The sequence below is a fragment of the Cimex lectularius genome, unplaced genomic scaffold (assembly GCF_000648675.2).
Source record: "Cimex lectularius strain Harlan isolate CLEC.00 unplaced genomic scaffold, Clec_2.1 scaffold21, whole genome shotgun sequence".
NCBI lineage: Eukaryota > Metazoa > Arthropoda > Insecta > Hemiptera > Cimicidae > Cimex > Cimex lectularius.
In genome coordinates this window covers 585704-609745 of record NW_019392671.1, presented here as the reverse complement: position 1 = coordinate 609745, position 24042 = coordinate 585704, and the positions used below count along the sequence as shown (strand labels likewise).

At 38.2% G+C, this 24042-nt stretch overlaps 1 protein-coding gene across 1 annotated transcript; it reads left to right on the top strand.

The window, feature by feature from the left end:
• Positions 1–916: 916 nt before the first annotated feature.
• On the top strand, positions 917–23549 carry LOC106666906 (mediator of RNA polymerase II transcription subunit 15-like). The gene is made up of 3 exons (XM_014394442.2): positions 917–1013; positions 15091–18266; positions 23227–23549. The coding sequence occupies exons 1-3, from the start codon at positions 999–1001 to the stop codon at positions 23417–23419; spliced, it is 3384 nt and encodes a 1127-aa protein (XP_014249928.1). The 5' UTR covers positions 917–998; the 3' UTR covers positions 23420–23549.
• The last annotated feature ends 493 nt before the right edge of the window (positions 23550–24042 follow it).

The following is a 24042-nucleotide window of genomic DNA, read 5'->3' as shown; positions in this document are numbered from 1 at the left end:
TCAAACGTGGATAAATGTTTGGGCTGGATACACAGTTATTGTACGTCGTCGATGTCCCGTTAGTTTAGGTTATGTAGGGACAGGGTTTAGGATAGTTAAGCTAGTTAAGTTACGGTTAGGATTTTGGGCAGGTTATGTTAGGTGAGAATTAGGGAAGAATTAGTTTATGTTAGGTAAGGAAGAATTACGTTAATATCCATGATTTAATGCTTTTCCGATGATTTTCAATGTAACTAAAGTGTTAATTTCTTAGTTCTTAGTCATTAGACCGAAAGTAGAATGAATTCGGGAAACGAGTCTGCATTTTTCTAAGCCATTTCAATCTTTTAAAATTTAGTGACTTCAATAGTAAAAAGTTATTAAAACCACTCTATTTTCGTAAAGAAGTTTTTTTTTAAATCACGTGTATTCGAAGATTATGTTAAGAATCCGTATTTTTTTGTTGGTCCTTTTTAACCAAAGTAATTATTAAATTGATTTATAATTTTTATGTAAAGTGGGATTGTAAAAATTATTGTCACGAGCGGGACTCGATCACACGACCTTCGGCTCAATAATTTATAAGCAAGGCAACTATAGACAACAGACAATATGAAGGGGGTTGCTGTTTTCCAAGGGTTTACCTTAGATTTAAAGTTTATAATGATTAATCCTGATTTTGCTATCGCTGTAAAGCATTATAGACCGAAGGTAGAAAGAATCAAGGAATCATAACCACTTCCGTATTATCAGATCACAAGACAACCAGCGGAAGACGAAGAACGAGAGTGCCTGTCATAAATATCAACAATCCCTTTCTTTTTTTTATCATCCTGTTTTACAATATCGTATTGAGAAGTTGAAAAGTGGCAGATAAAACAAGAAAGATTTAAGGTAAACGTAAAAGAGGGGCGATGAAGTAGTGGTGGGATCTCCTGAGGAAAGTCAGTGTGAAAGGAGAGAGTCCTAGTCTCAGTTGTATCCCAAAAGTGTTGAGAGACATCTATGCGTCCAGGAATATGCACCCCATCCACGTTAGTACCATTTATCTTGAAACTAATACCTTTTTTATAATACGACCTAGTATTGATATTTTTACATCTACTTTAATAATGAAAGAAATGGATAAAAATTCTCAAATTATCAAAGGGTTCAACAGTAAAAATATATTTAGGGTTTTATTGTTGGACCTGATTACGATTATAATTAAAACGAAAAACTATAACATAGTAAAGACCAATTTACTTGAGGTCCGTTCTTTGGACATACTTTGTGAGTTGACCCTTAGATATAAAGTTCGAAGTACTACTGGTCAAAAAGGAAAGATAGAAGAAAAAAAGATTTCGTGAAGACTGTGGAAAAGAAATGTATTTGGCCTTGCCGATACAAGATCGCTGAGTAGCCGGTTAGTGTTATTAGCTAGGGGGTCAATAAAGAAACGACCGCAATGTGAAAATCGCTTTAAAGCCACATTTTCAAAGAGATATACTGATTTGAAGTCAGGAGTCTTAATTATTTTTTGGACTTGAACGCCTAAAGACCATCGGTACGTCTTAACGAGGCGTAGGTTTTCTAGGACCTTTCACCAATTTTGGATGACGATTCCTATGGCATCGATGGTGAAATCAATTACGTAATACGGTAGGATCGATAGTTAAATATGAACGATTTAATATATATAAATAATATTATATATCCAACATACAAATACCTAGAGTTTATATTTTATATAGCAAATTAAAGGATGTGTCAAGCGTATTTTGAATAAAAAATGTGTTCTGAAAATAAAATAAGGAAATAAGTACATTAATCCAGCCTGCCTCTCTCCTCTCTCTCACTCTCTCTCTCTCTCTCCCTCTCTCNATTATCTCTCATTCTGATAACCGATTTATAAAAAAGATAGACTGTGCCTACATAGCTGCAGTTATATTTATCAAGTCCAGTTGTATCGCGCTTCTAAACCTAAAGTTGCACGTAATATTCTCGAGATATTGTAAATATGGGGAGAGAAGGTATAAGTACCGTGAAATACCACCCGTACTTTAAAAGCCTGGCTTAGGAAAGTGGCAAATTGGCTCTTAGGACAAAATGAAATAATGCCTGGTCTAAGAGGAGCCATCACAATTCTAAAAAGGATACAAATAGACGAAATGGTTATAAAAAGAAAATTTTGACATATCCCAGAGTGGATGGTGGAGTTAAGAGGAAAGAAATTTGACCTAGCGAAATCTTTAGGTACAAAGTCAACAAATTTCTATGTTGAGATCAATGCAAGAGAGCTCTGTGCAGCTCTAAGATTTTAGACTCCTCCTGGGAAAACTGTTATGTGGGTGCCAGAACACGATGAGAATTGAGGAAAAGCCTGGGTACGGATATAAAGAATTGGTGAATTGACAATTGATTTTTCCGTTCGAAGTAGAAGAAAGGTCGCTAGTGACCCCCACGGAGTAAGAAAATTATCGAGTACATCTTCCATGTAGCCAAAACCATATGCACATGCATAAATGCTCAATACTAGACAAGAAACTGCGTGTAAGGTATATTCAAACCTGTCCAAATTTGACATTATGTTAAAATTTGAAGAATATTTTAATGTTTCGTCTGCGTGATATCTGGATAATAATAATAATTATTTTCGTGAGGTGACCCCAGACAGATTACAATTTTTTATAGGTTCTTCCTGTTATTAACCTCTTATCTATGCTGAGATGACGAAGGGGAAGTTTTAAAATAACTAGATTTTTTGTGGGGACAATCATACCAAAAATTGAACTTAATTACCATTAACTTTACATGTCAACATCAACCCGAAAGTATCTACTTATCTACAGTCTCTTCATTCTTTTGTGTAATCGTTTCTTCCGTCCATTACTGACCTGCTGACTAATTCGGCTGTTTTTGTTTAACTCTGCCTAGTTTTTCTGGATTCATCAACTTCAAATTAGAGGTGCGGGGTGTTTTTCCCCATCTAGGGTTAGCTGTTCATAATCACTTAAGACATAACGGCCTGCAGATCCTTTCGGGTAAATTTTGACCGTTTTTTCCTGGGTGAAGATTTCTTCTGGCAGTCAAAGATAGTTGAGCAGGCCTCACGTAAAACCCGAGGCTTTCGTTGCGTTCCATAACTTTCTTCGGCCGGTATTTTACGCTCAGGCATCTTTCATCGTGAACCTATCCCTTCCTCAGATATTTTTCCTCCTGGAGGGACTATTCCATTTACCACTAATCAGTGTAATCTCGATAGTAATGGCGTAATGTCTTTTTCTTCAGATCATGAGCAGAATGTCCAAAAAAAAATCATTTTCATTTTTTTAATAGTCCGAAACGGTTTCTACTTTGCATAGGGCAATTTTGATTTATCTAGACGGCAATAGAGATTTTTTCCAATTGGGTTTTACTCCTAATACTGGGTTTTATGATTTCTTATACTACTGATACGTTTTTTATACCAGCGTCACTTAAGGAGGTTACCCGGCATGTCACATTGGATGGTCGTCCCTATCTCTCATAAAACGTTAACCCTACTATAAATTTCATTACACCAATAAAAAGAGCATTGAAACCTCCATGAGATTCATTTTTTAATTATATTTACAAGCGAAAAAAATCACTTAAAACATAAACTTTTACGAGTTTCCAAAGTTTTTGTCTGAAGTTTAATATTTTTCTTGGCACTGTAAATACTGACAGATCCAGTGATTACAGAAAATTTGCCCCTACTTGCCAGCCGTAAAAACATGTACTTCATTTTCAAAGGTCGTTATCAACCAATGCAAGCTTAACGTTTAATTGCTAAAAATTGGATTTTTCGGCTATAAACTAAAAGTCATTATGATTTTGAAACTTGTATTAAAATTAATGTATGTAATACAAAGTAAACATAAAAAAACAGATTCGTTGATATAAAATTGAATTTATAAAATAAAAAAGCTTGTTAGAATTAAATGTTCAAAATTTAATTTAATTTTCAGCAGCATTTTTTATCCCTCTTCAATTTTTTACCAAAGAATTTTGTGTTGTGTGTGTTTTCTTTGTATTACACTCATTATTTTTTAATAAAAGTTTCAAAACTGTATAAAAAATAATGAATCTAATTCAAAGTAAACCAAAAAAGGTTCTTTGGTAAAAAATGAAAGAAGGATAAAAAAAAAATGCTACTGAAAATTAAATTAATTTTTGAACATTTAATTCTCAGAAGCCTTTTTATCCTTGTGTTCAATTTTATACCAAAGAATCTCTTTTTTGCGCGTTTACTTTCTGTTGCATTCATTATTTTTAATAGAAGCTTCAAAGTAAACACAAAAAAAGATTCTTTGGTGTAAAATTGAACATAAGAATAAAAAAACGGTTCTGAAAATTAAATTAAACGCTCAAAATGTCCACCTTTTTGTAGAATGCATGACATCCCGTCATACGCCTAGTGAAATATATCTCATGACACCGGATGGCGTCACCCGCAGTGAACGTGTTAAGGAGTTTAGACGAGATCAGTTCTTCAGTTGTTGAAAAAAAACAAAAAAAAACAGGATCTTGTAGAATTGTTTATTGCGCGCTTGTCCAGGTTTGATGTCACACTGAAAAAGGGTGTGAGGACTGGTTTCCGAGATCCAAATGTGATAGGTAGGAAATAGAGTTGTTGACATGATTGGGATAGAACGTGATACCATCTCGGCCTCTAATTGGGCTGGAAACGTTGTGGGGACGAGAAGTGAAAACTAGAGGCCGGAACTGGATACAACGGTGCATTCCCACTTGTTTTCCTCCGTCCGACACCACTTGTCTTCCCTGTCGAACATTGTCCGAGTACCTTACGCAACCAATTTTGGACGATTTTAATAAAGAATTCGTGACATTATCCAGCAGAAGAATATTTATAAATAAAAAGGAATAGACAAGTTAGACATGTGCACTTTTCCACATATGGGATATATAGCTTACTATCTAACGTCTGCCGTTTGCTACTGATTGTGAGTAGAAACGTTCTCCTTATTAGCTCTTCGAATTAATATATAATTTACACTCTTATTGACAGAACCTGCCCTCCCTATTATTTTTGGCAGTTACCAGTGAACCGACCTCAAATAAACCATGGTTTTTTCCGATGTCTGCAGGTCTGTTGTAAGTTTATGCAAAGATCTTTCCCCTGCCTATGGCCTGGAATGTTATTTAACCAGATTTAACAAGTACTGCTTTACTTCAGTTTGAAATTTGGCAGAAGGTTTAAGAGAATTGCTGAAGAACCACGGCTAGTTGGTTAGCTAGGCTAGCTTCTAAATTATCCCGCATAATCAGGAGCCCAAGCCATAGAGAAGTTCTCTGTTCCTCACATACTAACCGTGATATTACCTCAGTTGGTGCTAGCTATGGGACTAGCTAGTTGATTGATTATTGATTTATCCTACCATCTATTTGGTAGGATCGGGGATATGGTCCAAAGAATGTTCTGGTGTTGAAACTACGCCAAGCTTTCGGTGTTTTATTTCACCTTCCTCTGGGCTCTACAACGGATACATATACAGATAATATTTTATAATTGCTCAATTTTCTGAGTCGGATGTTCCTTCTGCTATTCAGACTCTCTGAGGGCCACTTATCGACCAAGAACTTGACGTCCACTGACACCTTTTCTTTATCATATTTTTTATCGCTCGTTTAGCGCCTCGTCCGCAGGTTATCCTCCAGCCCGACGTGTCCAGTTAACACACATAACTACTATCGTTTTTCCCTAACCAACTTGCTATTGTTGTTTTTAATTTTTTTACCTTAAAGCTAAATTTCTGCCTGAAAAACCGTTGCAAACGATCCAAAAGGAATTGGTACTTTCATTCTCAATTTTCCACCAGCTCTAGTGCACAATTGGTTATTTGACCATCCTCCCCACATTCGGGTACCATGATTTTGTGAAGTTTTGAAGTTCTCTCTTTCTGTTCTTGTATTTTGGCGTATAACCAGCAAGAGGCCTATGTGCAACTGATGTGACCTGGATGAACCTTAAGTAACGCTCCAGTCGGGGTGGTTCTCATTGCTCTCGTCATATCCAATGCATCTTTTGATTACTCTTTACGAGAGTGTTTCTGTTGTATATTCCTCCTATCATATTCCTGTATCCAGTTTTTTCCCGCCACGTAGCTTAATATTGTCATAACGTCTCTGGTATAAAGCCAGAGGGTCAATTTGGTTATTGAACCATGCTGCTCTTCTTGATACCATAATTTGGAGGTTTTGAAAAACCTCTCTAAATTGTTCTTTGGCTTATCAAAGTTGCTTATAGGAACGTTTTGTTTGAATCACTTGGATAAAGATATAACCTTTAGTAAAATGAGTCACACAGTTGTCACGTACGATTATTATAAAGCCACAAGGTCAGTTTGTGATGTCAAACCCAGCATTTCCTGCACAAAACTTTGGATTCATCCCAGGGTAACTTTAACAATCTCGAAGGTAGTTATGAAACTTCTCGTCTCTACTTCATAGAAAACACGAATCCAGTTAATAACCTAGACTCTTTGAAATAATATTGTTGAATATCTACAAAATTAAACTTGCTTGACCTTATCAAAAATGATCGCAAAAACATATTTTTTCTGTTCAAAGTTAGTGCTCAGCCTTATATAATATAAAATTATTTCTTCATAATAGCGACCCATAATGTTACTTTTTTTCCTCCTCAATCTATAACTATGTTATTGATGGTTTAATAGTGGAAAATGAATTAGATATGCCCACAAGCTCACTGAGGACGCGATTTTTCATTTTTTTAAAGTTATTTCAGGCCAGGATTATTTTTTCCTTCCTGGCTGAATTTGTCAAATCATAGTGTCAAACGTAAATCCTCACGTTATTATATCCAGGCCTAGACGATCATGTTAAGGCTCCCAGCCATTAAGTCAGGTGTTATTCCTAAAAGGAATTAGACCGAATGTCTTTGAGTCCGCCATTTCTCCCTGTTCGGCCTTGGTTACACCAGCTTTAGTCCATTGAATAATATCGTTCACCACAACAACATTAAAAAAATATAATAATAAATAATATCTTACACGCATATTACAATTATGTCCGGTTATTATTTCGTTAGCCCACAACTAATCTATGTCATCATGATTTTTAAGAAACATTAACAGGAAAAAATACTAGAAGAACGATATTACTGGTTGAACTTGCACAATCCCTCTTCCTCGGGAAGTGCTGCAGTGAATCTTTGTTCGCATCTAACCCTATTTATTTTAAATTAGGATAGTTTCAAATTGAATTGTTTTTTCTTACGTCTTTTTAGTTGAACATTCAAATAATAAATGTGATTCTAATAATTCTTGTGTCTATGTACTAAGTGGTTTGGGGACAGGAACATTGTAGTATATGAGAGATATGCTTTGGAGTGTAAACGTGACTTGCATTTACTTTCATTTTCTGTAATCTTACGAAGAAACTGTAAGATCGGGGTTAGAGGCTAAGGAAGAGCCTAAAAGGAAGAGGATGCAAAGAGAGCAGTAGGTGTAATTTGCGATATAAAAGATTGGACCAAGCACAAAGTCCTGCGCTTCTCCCTAGCCGGTAGTAGTCGGAGTAATCCAATTCTTGAAGTTTAAAAGGATACGCTCTAATTTGTACAGATCCTTATGCCACATCAAGAAACCCTATGGAATAGTGAAACCTGATGATCTAAGATAACGTTAAAAGAATCTTTTGTATTCAGGATTGCTAGTATATTGGTTTAGGGTTATGTCAGGAGGTCACGAGGTCTTTTTATGCTGCGTGGATGTTTGTTAGGGTGGGACGTTGAAGAGAGGGCTTGAGCTAGTGGATTGGTGTGAAGGAGAGCTTAGTGCGGAAGTTACGGGTCGTGATCAAATCAGGTCCATCACGAATGTGATGTCTTTGTGAATGATTTGGTTAGTGATGTAGAAGGAAGCATTGAGGATGGGATGGAAAACTTTTGATTGATAGGGTTTTTATTATTTGATTGTTGGCTAGCTTGGCTGACCCCACAGTTCGATTTCCTAAGTTATTGTGTCTACACACGCCAATTATGGTACAAGTAGGCGTCTGAGTTGCCTGACTCTTCGATTTTGTTCTTGTCTTTTTAGTTTAATGTGTGAGTTTCATGTAGATCTGCTTCCCGAGTAGAACCCAAGGGTTTTGGTTGGATGGAGGAGATTACCTTACTGTATATGTTCACTGGAAGGTGCACCGAGTCAGTAATAAGGTCTAGGTGTTCTTGGATTGCTTCTGATGCCAAGACCGGCCAAGAAAAGAATATAACAATAAAAATCATTGATAACTTGGGGGGACTCAAGAATGATAAGGTTTATGGAACGAATCATTTCTTATATTATAAATAATGCTAATTAGCGTCACATTTGCTTAAACTAAACACAATTATGATTGTACCATGTAATCTTTAAATACCCCTATTATAATAAAACCTAACTTACCGAAAATAGGCTTCGGTATAAAAGCGTACTGATTAGTAGCAGTAGGACTACAGTTGTAGTAGAGCTTTTGTCAAACCTTTTCACTCTTGGTATTATTTGTTTGTGTACTATTCCCTTCAAAACTGTCTCATATTTGAGGATGTTCCGAACTTTATCGAGCGATCTGCTATGAATAGGGGAGGTGCTTCATGTCCAGATATTAAAAAATAGACAATTAAGGTACATCTCAGTCTTAATGAAATTTATTGAATATGTGTAGAGATTAGTGACCGTTAATCGATAGTAATTCAGATATCGTGAGATGCGGTCGTGTGTGATGTACGTTTCAGAAAAACATTTTCTTTATCGTGCCAACGTTTCGATCTTTTATTGAGATCATCTTCAGGGCTCAAAGTGTTTGTCTTCTGTGTAATTGTGTCATCCTTGTGTGTCGTGGGCACTCTCAACACGACACACAAGGATGGCACAATTACACAGAAGACAAACACTTTGAGCCCTGAAGATGATCTCAATAAAAGATCGAAACGTTGGCACGATAAAGAAAATGTTTTTCTGAAACCTACATCACACCCGACCGCATCTCACGATATCTGAATTACTATTTATTGAATATTTTAGCGAAACAGAAAAGCCTATAAAATCAATCAAATTGTTTTTCGAACTTATCTTATGTCGTGCATTGCACAATATTTTTAGTTGAGTACATTATTTGTAATTAATGACTCGGTGTTTTCTTCCTCTTTTTTTGATTGGGTTATTAATGCGAACGATGGAATGTTTCTTCCACTTCCTAGGAAAACTCGAATGAAGATTATTTCTAAAAGTGCACGTTCGAATTTGACTTTCTCCGTTTGTCACATGCTGATTACAAATGTTTTTGACGCGGGGTTCTTCGCTTTCTCTCATGCTGATGCGATAATGAAATATTTACATGGGGATCCTTTAAAGGACTTTCTCGTCGATTTGCCCTTGATGAGTTGCGTCAACATTTTTACTACTCAAGCATTTTTAAGTTAATGAATATTCATCGAATTGAGACCAAAAAAATCATACGAGATTTCACATTTTTCCAGAGGGCAAACGACAACGTTTAATAACAATAAACCTCAAGTTATTGCTTATTACAAATGCCCTTGCGAAAGGGAAACAGGTTTCTTTCTTGTACATTTCTTCTTTTTTGTCTAAAGAAATATATCGTTATTCCAGGCTACTGAAATATATAGAGAAAAACTGAGATCATCGCGATACCATTAAACTTAAGGACAAAATCGAGTTTACAAAAAGATTTTTGAACTGATTAAACATTTATCGGCAGTTTACATTAGCGTATATTTTCTCTACTTCACAGCAAAATGTCGAATCATGGATACATATACCTACTTAACCTAACCATTCCTAACTTAACATAAACCTAACTTTAACCCCACCTATCCTAACTATTCCGACCTGACATAACCCTAGCGATAGTGATAGTAATAAAACAGCCACAAGGCCTGTATCTCGGTAAACCTATTATGCTCCTCTAATTGTTCTTCAGATTGTTAGTTAACCTTCATAGCCTTGCCAGCGGCACCTTGCTTACTGCCTTTCCTCTCCTAGTTGCAAGAAACTGCATCTACTTAGACTCTCACAAAAACATAATAAGTGTTATGCTGTCCTTCTTATGGGGCAATATCTGCACCGTATTACATAACGCTAACTCTAACCCTACTCAACCTAACCATTCCTAACTTGACATAACCTTAACTATACCCTCCCTAACTTACATAATCCTAACCTCTAACCCAACCTAGCCAAACCATTCTTATCCTGACATAACCTTAAATCTAACCTTACCTAACCTAATCATTCAACTCCTAACATAACCCTAACTCTATCCCAACTTAATCTAACAATTGTTAGCTTGACAAAATCCTAACTTCTAGCCCAAAGTGGCCTTGACCTGGGTTATATAGGACATAACCTTAGCCCAACCTAACCTATTCCTAAGTTAACTTAACGAGTCCCTAAAACGAACCTATCCTAACCATCCTAAACATCCCTAGCCTAACTTGGCTCCAACCCTAAAAGTACCTATCTTAACCTTACCATTCCTAATGGTCACGCAAGAAAATGTGTGTATCAAGTTGAAAAACATCCATTAATTTTTTTTTAAATTAGGACTGGGCTACTTACATTACAAAAAGGACTACTTACATTTTTTACCGTATCATGTTACCTAACAACCCGTCCCTCACACTAATTATTCCTAACCTGGCCTAGCCCAATCCATTCGGACTCACCGGCTACCAAGCAAACTTTATTAAACAAAAAAAATTTGATGGGCTGCTTTTTTGCATAAATTATTCATTTTAGCCTACAGAAAATTTTTCATGTAATTTTTAAATATAAGCGCGTCACTTCTTTCAAAATTAATAAGATTGAAAGCATGTTTGTGTGTTAAATTTTTGACTTTTAATAATAATTTCTTCGTTTTGGTCCTAGATAAAAAATCGGGCAATGAAAGAAAAATCACAAGGCTTAAGGAGGAAACTCTCGCGATCGGGAGTTATCAGAGGTTTTTAGGTGATTATGAGTTGGAGATATGTAATAGAGATGTCTCGAGATAAAAAAAATTTCCTAAAGCTGACGAATTGAGAGAGAAAAAATTATAAAAACTTGGTGAAAATTTCTCTCACGTCCAATGTTTTTACTCTGCGTTTGTTCGTTCTGACATCTCTATCAGCTTTTGTTAGATGTGCCCGAGGAGCAGGTTGTCAACGTCCAGGTGTACTTCGATACGTGAGGAATCAGAACTTACAAAACACACGTTGAATTTTACAACAAATATTTTGGTAAATCTATTTCAAATTGGTTGAAAGCCATCTTAACTAGAGTATAAGAGACATTGAGGATAGCGAAATGTCAAACGCGTCAGACAAACCAATCCATTGACTTTTGGCAGGAGAATATGATCGGTAATGATCCAGCAAACTAGTTGAAAGTGATTTTTATTATACGATAAGACACATTGAGGATGGGGAAATGTCAAACGCGTCAGGCAGACCAACCCAGCGAGTTTACGTAGGAGAAAATGATCGGTAATGATCAATCAACCTGTTTGAAAGGTATCTTTAGGAGAGGATAAGACATACGATGGCGAAATTTCATACGCGTCAGGCAGACTAATCCAGCAAGTTTGGGCAGGACAAAATGATCGGTAATGATCCATCAAACTAGTTGAGAGTCCTCTTTATTAGAGGATAAGACGTACTGATGATCGCGAAATGGTCCTTAAGAAATTCGAGGGCTAAAATAAAAAAATATTTTGGAGAGAAAAGAAGTAAAAATAATATTAAAAGGACCAAACCGTTGATACTCCTTACACTGGCTTGTTCCAACACAAAAACTAATTTCATGAAATTTTTAAAAAATACTGCCAATGTTAGGAAATTTTTTTTAGGGTCGTTTCTACCCTTTTCGTAGGATTAATATTATATATAGACCGATTTTTTGCATTTTACGATTTACGATAGTCGGCGGCTTTTTGACTTTATGCACTGCGACCAATATTTGTCTATTGTACAATATCCATTATTTCTAGAATCTTTGTTAATCTTAAGGTTTTTTATCAGATCTGAAAGCTTTGTTAAGGACTCCTGTGTGTCCAAGTTATGGCTTTTCCTCTATCAGGAGCCAGCATAAACCTTCCCACTAACAGAGGTCATGTTCTGCTTTTTCTTCTTCTTCTTCCTGGCAATACCGGCTTTGGTTCTGATGTCTCAAGTCTGTACTATGCCTCTGGAGTCTGCAGACTATCATTACTCATGTTGTAGGTATATTAGTTCAGCCGTTAGTTTCTGCCTTCAGGCCTGGACTTCTCCTCTTGCAGAAAGAGTAATCTCAGCCTGCCTTCCAACCAACAGAATATTCCGATGTTTCTTCTTCTTCTTGGCAATAGGAGCCTTTTTTCTGTTACCTCGAGTCTAAACGAATGCCTCCGGAGTCTGCCGTGTCCAGTCAGCAGTCCAACTCTCATTCCTAACACGTCCCAGGTTTAGACGTTCTGACGTTAGTTTCCTGGATTTGAGGGTTTATAAAACTGAGCAAGGATTATTGGTATGTTTGGCTGAAGCCCATACTTCCAGTCCCTAAGTCCCCATCAGCTTCACTAAGGTGTAATAAAGAAGTATTTTATTTTTCGTGAAATAGTCCAATATTGTGCCATAACTTGTGACTTTTGTATCATGTATGGTGATATTCCACACTTTGCCCGCAGTTGAGAGGGGGATATTGTTGAAGTAAACTGGGGTAGGGATCTTTTTGCGTAAAGTAAAGGTGATAAAAGTCACGAGTGGAAACGGCAGGATTAATTGAGAGAACTGTATCATCTGCTAAAGTCAAGGTGGTTGTTTGATGAATGGGATGTGTAGCTGAGTACAGCTGGTAAAGTGTGAAGGGCAAAACGCTACCTTGAAGAACACCTAGGCTAGGACAATACAAGATGGGAGCCTTCAATGACTAGAAAAACCGATAAGTAGATAGATTGGAAAGATGCCCTTAAGGATGAACCTCGTCATGAAAGACCCCAGAGTATTACTGCATCAACTCAAGTGGGGAATATAACTACAATACACATAATACAATCAAAGAAAATGAAAATATGCCAAGTAAGGATCAGGAAGGCTTCAAGACTACTAGGATCATTCATGGTAGGCTAGAAGTCGCATATGAGGCACTGAAAGCAGAAAAGGACACAAGAGGCTCATCGAATATAACAAACGAACAAACCTGGGCTATGGATAAACGAAGAAGATAAAAGAAGAGATTGAACCACAGCTTGAACAACTCGATTTTATAGCTCTGAGCTAGACTAATGTGACAGAATTGCTTCAAATCCAAACAGTTGAACCTGATGGAATTGGTGCGTTGCTGAAGTGTGTTGGTTTGCCCTTGAAGCTTCATCTCTTCAATACGTGTTGGGAAATTGAGATCCCTGAACCTTGAAGGAGACAGAGGTCATTTGTTTAAGAAAGATGCGAGGCATACAAAAATCGTAGTATAAGTCCCGAAGCAACTTAAGATCATATCTGAAGCAGTTTGGCTGAAAAGCAATATGGGATTAGAAAGAGCCGATCCTACAGTGATATTACAATTATGAGACACTCAAAAGTACCAAAAGGAGTAAAAGTGAACAGAAGCCTATTTGATATGGATATGAATGAAAGGATATTGGAGCATAACACATATCCCATAACAGTGATAAAGAAATGATATGTGAGGACTTGATTCATCATCAATACTGGAAAGAAATTAGTCCGACAAGGATGTTGTTTATCACCTGCCCTTCTTAACTGTGAACTAAGAGCTCCTGGCATCTTTACTAGAAATTAAGACGATGATGACGAAAAGTCAAATGCGTCTGAACGAGCAATCCGGCGATTATATTTATGTATTCAAAAACCAAAGTAATGGCCTCCTGAAGACACTTTACCTTTCTTGGCTGAGACCATTGACGTTGCCACAAACATTGAAACAAAGAATACGTGCACCATTTCGCGCAAAAGTACAAAAAAGGACCAAGCTCTTTACGGAGTGATAACATACGCAAGCAAATACCGGGAACGAGTCCTAGAAGAAATGAAATTCTTCCAAAATTTCACAGGAAATTCACAGGAATGTACATTAACGATGTCATGCAAAAGGAGGTAGGTAATATACTCAATGTTGGAGCGAATCAAAAGAAGGAAAAGAAGGCATTCCCAGGAGCTAATGAACCTAATGTTCGTCGAGTTAGGGGAGGTGAGGACAACAACAGTTGTCGTAAAATCAGGCTGCAAGCCTAATCCTGAAATGAAGAATAAAAAGAACAATATATATATAAATTACTGTTGTGAGAGTTCTTCGTGTGGTCTGGAGGTTCTACAGGTATTTTGGTCGTCACATATCATTTTGGTCTGCCTATCCTCGGTGGTCAATCTGACGCGTTCCGACATTTCGCCATCTTCAGTATGTTATTTAGTGCAGAGTAAGACTCTGAAGGTGGCGACATCAGACAGACCAACTAACCTAATTATTGCTATTCTTTATAATAGTGATCTGTTTCATATTATTTTATCATATTCTCTCATTATTTCAATAGCAACATATACCGCGAGAGTAAAAATGGATAAGATTTTGATGTTAGATTAATGAATCATAAAACTGGCTCAGTACTTCACTAATGACAACATATTTTATAATTAAGCTTGATGTTATTTATGCCTTTCAACTTCTTGCCTCATCTATTGAGCGCACTTTCATTGCGGCTGCGACATGCAAAACTGAACGAGAGGTATTTATTCGGAAGGAAAAGGTTATCAGACATCGTTCAAGCGTATCTAACGTGCAGAAGCCAAGTCATCGAGGACACTCGCTCTTTAAAAAGAGAGGTTTCTGGTTTCAAAAGACGAATTTCTATATTCAGTTCTCTCCCTCAGTAAATTGGTTTGCGTCCGGGCTCTGTGAGTAGTCCCTAATCTCTTCTCAATCTATACTAGGTTTAAGGTTTAACAAGGTTTGCGTTTTCATCACTGACGAAATGAAATGAAATACTAATTTACATTAATAATTTTTTTTCCTGGTAATTGATCTATTTATGGCTCTATCGCTTTAATTTATGCTTATTAATTATGTAACATGATGACTTTTTATGTTTCAGGTTCTGTTACTGGGGTTTGTCCTGGGTGTGTTGGCGTACCATGGGTCTGCAGATAGGAATGTACTGCAAAAGAGAGGAGTGGAAACGACGAGGAAGATAAACGGGCAACCGACGAGGCGGAGGACACGTCCCAACCATTCCGCTCCGCCATACGCGGTTCAGATGGAACCGCTTGTCAAATATTCACAAAGGGATCCTTTATACCACCAAAAAATAAATAACAATTCGATAGAAAGCACCTCCCGGGGTGACCATGAGCCAGAACCTAGCAATAACATTGCCGAGGTAGCGAGTCCGTACGGATATGAACAGCATCCGTACCATCCCCATTATTACCAAGAACCCGAGCCTATAATTGAAATCATAATAAAAGAGTCTAACGAAAGCCTGCCAGCGCCTACGCCACCTTCGACCCTTCCGCCTCCACCGTCGACAAAAGAACCGGTTCATGTATTTTACGTGAAATACAAGAAAAACCCTTATTCGACGGGCAAAGACGGAGAGGCGGACGTCATTTACGAAAAACCCGTACCGGCTCTGACTTCACATCAGAGTGATATAATCGAAGAGGACCATCATACACCCGTTCAGACTGAACCGCCGTCTTACAATTATGCGACGGCAGCGCTTCCTCCTAGCACGACACTCAGGACTATTATCAGGCCCGATTCCGAGATATACCATGGTTCTGGGCTGAAAGTAACTTTCGAAAATCCTAGTCATCATCAATATGACAGAAGTGAAGTTGAACTGGACGAGAGTGCGTCTGAGCCGGAGGTCGTCGCACCTGAACAAGACGAAGCGCAGAAACGAGACTCTGTTGAAATCCCTCAGAAGACACATCAGTACAAGAGACAGCAAGGACCGTACATCCCGCAATATCAACCTCAGCAACCGAGCGATCAACAGTATCACCAGCCACCACTTGCCCCTCAGCAGTTTGTAAATCCTCAAGCTAGACACCCAGGTGCTCAAGGAAGCGACGTCCGCCACCCTCCTCCATTCACGAGAGGAAACCACAAGCACTCTTTCCCTCAACAGCCTTCTAAGCCGACATTCCGTCCTCAGCACACCGCTGCAATATTCCAAAGACCTCAACAATTCCGAGAGTCCGTGAATCAAGGGCCTCCTCAGCATTTAGGGCCCAACCAGCACTCTTTAAACCATCAACCTCCAAACCAACCTCCTCAGCAACATTTTCCCGATTTAACACATAAATCGAGACCACAGCATCCTCCGCCACAGACCAATTTTAAACAAAATGGGCCACCTACGCTAAATTACCAGCCCAATAATTTCGCAGACAGCAATCAACAAAGGCAGCAGTTTCAGCCGACGTTAGCTGCCCAAATCGAACAATATCAGCAACATAAACAGTTTTTATACCAGCAGAATTTAAGACATCAAGCTCTTCAACAGCAACAAGAGCAACAACAAAATAGTCAATTAAATCATCGACCGAATCCTACACCTAGTAGACCTCCGACAAGTCAAACTCAAATCGAATATTCCCAGTATAAATCACAACAACCGATTCATGTGCAATCTTCGGTACAGTTTCAAAGAAATCAGCAACAATTCGTTCATCATCAAAAAGAAGCTTTGCCAAAACCTCAACAGTATACCTTCTCGCCTCAACAACAGCCCGTCCATAATGACGTTCACTCCAGTCCGAAGACGTCTTATGTAACTTTACCGCCGCAGTCTCAATCACACCCGTCATTCCAACCTCCCTTCAGCTCACCTTCTTCAAGCCAGCAACCTTCTTTCCAACAAAACGAACGGCCATCATTCTCTAACAGCCATCAAACAAATACTAAACCCCCTCCCTTCTCTCAAAATCAGCAGCCTGTTTTCGGGCAGAAACAGACATATTACCAGAACCACCAAAGCCAAGTTACTCAAAACAAAGACGTTCGTATTACAGAACAGAGCGGAAAGTCGTCGCCATCTTTCAGTGGAGGTGAAATTGTTAAATCGATTTCCCAGCTTGAAGCCCATCAGATTCAACCAGCGCAAAAACCATCAAATAAATTAAACTACAACCAGCACAAAGAAGAACAAACAATCAACGACTACAATCATAATTCCCAAATATTCACCAGTCCAGACAGTTTCAAAACACAACACCAACAGCAATCCAATCAGCAGGACTATAGGCTACAGGGAAGGTACAAACCCCAAGAAACCTACAGTTCCCAACAAAGCTACAAACCCCAAAGTAGCTACCAGCCTCAAGACAGCTACACACCACAACAAAGTCACCAAACACAAGAAAGGAATAAACCAGACAGCTACAAGCCCGAGAATCACAGATACCAACCAGTGTATACTTCCTCCACGCCGAAACCGAGACCGACCTTCACTTCAAGAACTAGTACAGCCGTTCCACATACAAAAAATAAAGTATTTTCTTTAGTTCCTTCAAGTACGGAGTCGACGGATTCGAACGAAGACGTTTATGAATCCTCGAAAGAAAAACAGCAAGAGCTGGCGAAGAAAGAAGACGAGAAGAAAAAGGCCAACCTCGCTGTGCTGCCCGATGAAGTTCCGGACGACCTCAGGCAACAGCTTCTTTCATCCGGTATTCTCGGAAATGCCGACATACAAATATTAGACTACGATAAAGTCGGTGATATCCCAATTGAAAGTCTGCCACCGGAAGCGTTGGAGAATTTTTACGGGGCCGCTAGCGATCCTGTTCCTTCCATTGTCAAACCTGACAGCCCTCCTTCTCAAAAACAAGTTGAAATGAAAGTTGTCCGATACGATCCGAACACTAAAGAAGGTCAGAGTGTTGCAGATACATACGTGAGAGAAGACGCGACGCAGTTGGACCCAGTCGTCCTCAACGACACGCGCTACAACAGATATTTACCGTTGAAAGTGAGTGGTACACAGTTTCCGATTCCAGATGTTCCTCAACTAAAAGGCCGGATCGTTAACAGTGTAGTAGTGCTCGCTCCTGTCGACTATGACTTTATACAGACGCAAGACCAGACGCCGGAGATCGACAGATCTGGAAAAGCCGTCCAAGTCCAGAGTGTGCGATTTCTCGCTGGAGACAGTCTTAAAACGGTTGTGAAAAGCCCAACAATGGAAAACTATAAAAACTGGCTTGAAAAGGAGAAAGAAACACCCACCGAAAAGCAATCTGTTGTACTTCTCGTCACCAGGTAACATAGGAATATTTTTATTTTATGCCTAATTTTTTTATCTATTTATTTTTTTATCTTATTTTATACTTGTACATATGATGTAAATATGCAACATATATACACAGCACATATACACAAATGTGATCACAAAACTTTTTTCACACGGCCACAGCACCAACACTAACGCCTGCGCTGCATCCTGAGGACATACGCCATTAGAAACCAGCCAATGTTGGTACTCGTCGTTAAGGCGACATGGTGAGTCCTCGGAATGGGAATGTAATGTAATATATAGAAAGAACTCGAACAGTAGAGTTAGTATGGATCGAGAGGTTGGTGTGAATCTTTTGGAATCGGGAACGGATCAGTTCGTTGACAAAACGAATGTTGAAGTCGTTGTGGATAGTAAGGTCAGTGACGAAGTAAGGAAGACGATTTGTTTGAGGATTTTTGATTCAAAGGATTGGATTTTGGATGGCACGGCAGAACCCCATAGTTCCACTCCGTTCAAAGTAGTCGCAGTAAAGTCTTATGTAAGGTTAGTTTAGCTTTGATCGTCAAGCCTGATTTTGGTCCCAGAAGTTTTCGTATTTGTCCAAGTCTTCAGTAAGTTCCCTTAAGTCTAAGGATAGTCCTAAGTTACTTCTGGAAGTCGGTATCTCATTGTTGTTGATAATGGAGCGCTACTCCTACTGGTACACTGATGGCTCCAAAATCGACAAGGGCAAGGAGCTGGAGTCTTCGAGATGAATCCAAAGACTTAACTGATGGTAAACCGAGGTAAATATGCTACAATTTTCCAGTCTGAAATCATAGCAATTGAACACTGCGCCAGGGAAATAAAAAGGTTAGGGATATATTTCCGGAAGATAGCCATCTTCTCTGACAGTCAGGTAGCACTCAAGACCCTAGCCTCCTGCGAGGTGAAGGCAAAGAGTGTTTGGATCTGCATGGAGGCCCTGACGAAAGTCAGTGACACTAATGACCTGACCCATGGGTCCCTGAGCATTCGAGGCATAGAAAAGGTGTGTTGGCCAAAAAGGGAATCAGCATGGTCTCTGTAGGTCCTGAACGGACCTACTGTGGCTTAGCATCCTGCCACAAAAGAGGATACATCTTAAAATGGATCCTTAATGAGTCCAAAACCTGGTGGAACAATACCACAGGCATGAGGCACGCAAGAGATTCATATAAGGGCCATTCGCAAAACTTAGCAGTTACTGGAAGACAACCGCGGCCGAACCAGGATTCTGGTTCGACTCCTGAAAGGGCACTGCCACTTAAGATTGCACATGCACCGGATAGGAGTACAGAGACCTGAGAACACATTTTATGTTTCTGTAAAGGTCCATGTAGGTGCAGGTTCTTGCAACTAGGACGGGAAAAACCGCAAGCAAGATTCTAAGGACTAAGGGACCGCTGGCAAGGCTTTGGACGTTGATTAACAATTTGAAGCTGACCAGTGAATTATAAAAAACAGGGGAGCACAATAGATACATTCAGGTCGAGGTGCAGAAGGTCTTGGGCCACCTCTTTTTTCCCTATCCCTTCTGTGGAGGGCAAGACTGTTTTTTCAATGTGAGCTGGGAACGTTTTTCTTCATTCAATCTTGTCCTCCACTTTTTCCACCAATCTTTGATAAGCTCAAGGTGTTCTTGGATTTAGGAGGTATCTTGGATAGGAGTTGAGTTAGAGGACAAAACATTTTTATTCTAGATGTACAATCTAATTTCTTTGGATTTGTATTCACCAGCAAATTTCACTATTTGTAAATTTCTTCGACTCTTTCTTTTATATTAAACCTATACAAAAAATCATGAAATAATCCAGTCCTTGTAAGACAAGATACATCCGAACATCCGACCGAGAAGTGTTTCGTTCATCTCCGAACGTATTTATTATTGTAAAATAACCTAAGCAGAATCGAAACTCGAAAGCAGTGTATTAAGGTGAAAGCGGACTTGAAGCTCTTTGGGAGGAGGGATCAACAAAACGGGTTGAAATTGCCAAAGGAAGCGTTAGGTTTGAAAATTTGTCGCGTGACATCCTCGAATGAAGATTAAATGGATGATAGCTCAAATTGTAAAACATAATTTCAATGAAATAAAGTTTTACGTATCAAAAAAGGATAAACCATAGCTGTGTCATAAGTTTGTTTTCAAGAGAACACCTCCTTAAATAAATAAAATAACCCAGCCAAGTTTAACTCTCACAATCAGTCTGTATAATAAAATACTTTACCACGGTTATAAATACAGAAAATTATGTTAATAGCCTGACCCTTCCCTAAAATGGCTTTACTCTCCGCGATGCGATGTGAAAATATGGGTAGTCAAAAACAACCGGAAGAAAGGATCCAGGTTATTAATTTGTTTTGTTAGTAATTAACAAAAACATCAGTTTATATCCGCTCGATATTACATCGCATGAAATCGAAGGCAGTATAAATGGGCCTAATCTAACCTAACCATTCCTAAACCTAACTGCATAATCTAACCAATCCTAATCCTAACTCTACCTAACCTAACCATTCCTAACTTAACATGTAAGATATAAAGTTCGAGGTGTATATAATGTGCGCCCTTTGAGAGTTATTTTATCCCCTGTTCTGTGCTTATAGCACATAGATGAATCCTAGTTCATCAATGAATTTGATAAGTAGACCCGGTTGAATTTCTTCTATGGCTATGTTATGCGTCCCAAAACACTTTCTCCTATGGACAAATGTGGTATCACAGATTGTTAGTAGGTTGTTGGTGTCTCCTCTGCTCTTTGCAGAATTTGCACGTGCCATGTTCGGTAATACCAATCTTCTTCAAATTACGTCTGTAGTGTTCTGTTAAGAAACCTGTCAGGATTTCAAGCTTTCCTGCTTCTTTTGATTCATTCTGTTTTTCTTTCCGTCCAAAAGGATTGTTTATGTCCAATGAATTAATTTCATTGTTTCGTCATTTTTAGTTTATCTTTTTGTCTAACAAAACAGTATCTCCTAGCCTATCTCAAACATGATGTATTTTCGTGTCGTAAAAGAAAGAACTTTTTCCGTTCTAATAACAAAGCATTCTGGTGAGTTTCTTAATTAGTTTGGATTTACCATCAACCTTTTGTCACAATTCACGTAACTGGCGGGTTCACCGTGCGGTACATACCATTTACAATATCTAAATGGGACAACATTCATGTTTTTCTGATAGGCGAACAAGACTATGATTAGACAATTAACAACAATTACTACAAACCTAGTAAAAAGGATAGGCATATTAACATGTGATCCTCATTTGTTTTTGGCTTTATTATTAACATTATATTATATGTATTGCATTTACTATACCTTAGATCATTTCTTTAGTGTTTAGGTTCGGTTTTTAAATATTTATTATGCATTTGGGTAAACGAAGAGGAATTGGTTTTATTCTTTTAGATTTACTATTGGCACATTACTATTAACAATACTATAGTTGACCATCCGCTTCCTAGTTTTCCTCTCATTTACTGACGTAACGAAACGTGATTCGGATGACACCTACCATTTTCCAAATTTCCAGTACTTGTTTTTGTTTTGTACTGGTCAATTTGTATGCATCTCGCTGTTTTCGAGTTGCCACTTCGTTACTCCTCATTCGTTAACCGTTCATGACTAGTAGTCACAGGAAAATTATGTCATCCGTTTGGAAATGGAAACCACATATGGGCCGGTTTCAAATAAAGCAACGGGAAAGGGTTCAAGTCTTAAAAATTTCCATTTAATAGAAAACATCTTTAATATAAGTATCCTATCTTTCCAGAAACAATTCTCTCCATTTTTGCAGACACATAGCAATCTTTTCCCGCATAAAGATCCAATCACCGCATACAGAAACCTTCAAAACCATTTGCAGTGCCTCAACATTTAGTCCTCAAAGTGGAAAATTAAAATAAATCCAACGAAGTGTCAATACATTAACTTCTTACTTAGACATATAACGCTACCAACTTTTTACTTTAACGGGATTTTTGCTACCCCCTGTCGAACACGTACGTTACTTGGAATCCGCAGACAAGACGAAAACGGAACGAACTAAACAGACGATACAAACTGATATCACCACTACTTGACAGACGATCAAAACTTCCACTGAATTACAAAAGAAACATCGTATGCCGATGCATTCCACAAGCATCCTCGATCCCATCCTCACTGGGACTACACACTGCAGATTTTCAATCCAAAATCAGTACTCCTCACATGTGCAGACGATTCTAGCTTTCAGAAACCTCCGGTTTGGAAGAATGTTCAGCAAAATGGAGGATCAGACACAACGAAATGAAATCCCAGCAAATAATCTTTATCTCTTCCTCAATCTCCCAGAAGACTTTCAGGGTCCTTTTGTCTTTGAAACCGTATAAAGTCGATACAGCCCTCTTCATAAAACGCAAGACGCTCATCCAAACCCCAAACCCCAAAGAATCCAGTCACTCCAGTCCAAAATCCTTTGAACCATTGCCAAGCCTCCTACTTTAGATCCAACCTTTCTATTCGTACAAACCTTTGAATCCCACTTGTCCTCAAAACCGTTAGAATAAACAGACGCTTCCACATAGCCCTTGACCCTCATCCCAACCTCTTAGTCCAACACCTCTAATCCTCGAAGATGCCTAAAGCATCAATGCAATCGCAGTTTCCTCCCTAGTGAGAAAAGTATGTTGTGTTGTGATAGGAGAATAACTAATGGGTTACTTGTAAGATTCTAGGTCAGTTGTAACATAATAATATAACACAAAAATTAAGCCATAAAGGAAAGTTGGTGAAGGAGAGTATGATAATTGGTAGTTTTCAATTTCACTGGGTGTGGCCCATGTGTTTATATATATTACACAGGGCGGGCGACCAGGACCCGAGGGGTTAAAAGCCTGAGTAGGCCCGTACCCCATGGCCCATGTGTTTGGGTATTTGTTTTATATCAAAATAATAATTTCAATATTTTATATTATTTTACAGATCAATGGAAGAGGAAAAGGACAAAGACACAGAAATTTACATGTACGATATCTCGACTGAAAATGTTAGCAAACTAAGGGGAGAACTTAGTTCAGCATTTGTTGAAGTTGCTCAATCCAACTCAGAAAGTGAAGAAATTGAAGAACTTGCACCACAAATCACCCAGACGGATACGCCTGCATCACAATTGTAAATAACTGTTTAGAAAAAAAAATTGATTCCTCATCAATTCAAACGGCTGATAGTCCAAGTTCCCTATGCCAAAAAATACTGTAAAATGAGATGTTTAAATATTTGCTTTTTATAATAAATTTTTTTAACAATCTGATACTTTTTATTTACCAATAAAACTGAAGACAAATGGATTTATCATCTATGTTGTTAAATTAGGCATGGCAATCAGTGATGACCAAGCTATTAATTTAAAAAACATTAATAAAGTGAACAATTTTTATTATTTTAATGATTATTTCAATTTGATGTTTTGATCCTTCCTTGCCTTAAGATTCCACTTGATGATGATGATGTTGAGAAAGATACTAGGAAGTTTCAACTTTCTTTGGTGATATTAGGCCGAAAAATATTAGACTTGTGTGCAAGCATTCATTATTTTATTATTCACTAATTCTAATAAGTCCTTGTGTACTTCTATACCTAAAAGATCTGACTCTTAGGACAACCCTCACTCAATTAAGAATAGGCCTTATGATGTGCCTCACCTAATTGAAGGCTGCAATTCCTTGGCTCCATACAGAGAGTGCTTAAGGATGCCCTCTGTTTGAGAAGCGTGCTTGAGCTCGGCAGCGAGTATTTGGG

Excerpts from the sequence above, each read along its gene's own strand:
- LOC106666906 (XM_014394442.2), top strand. Across the intron at positions 18,267-23,226 it reads GTTGTACTTCTCGTCACCAG|ATCAATGGAAGAGGAAAAGG; the intron begins GTAACATAGGAA and ends ATTATTTTACAG.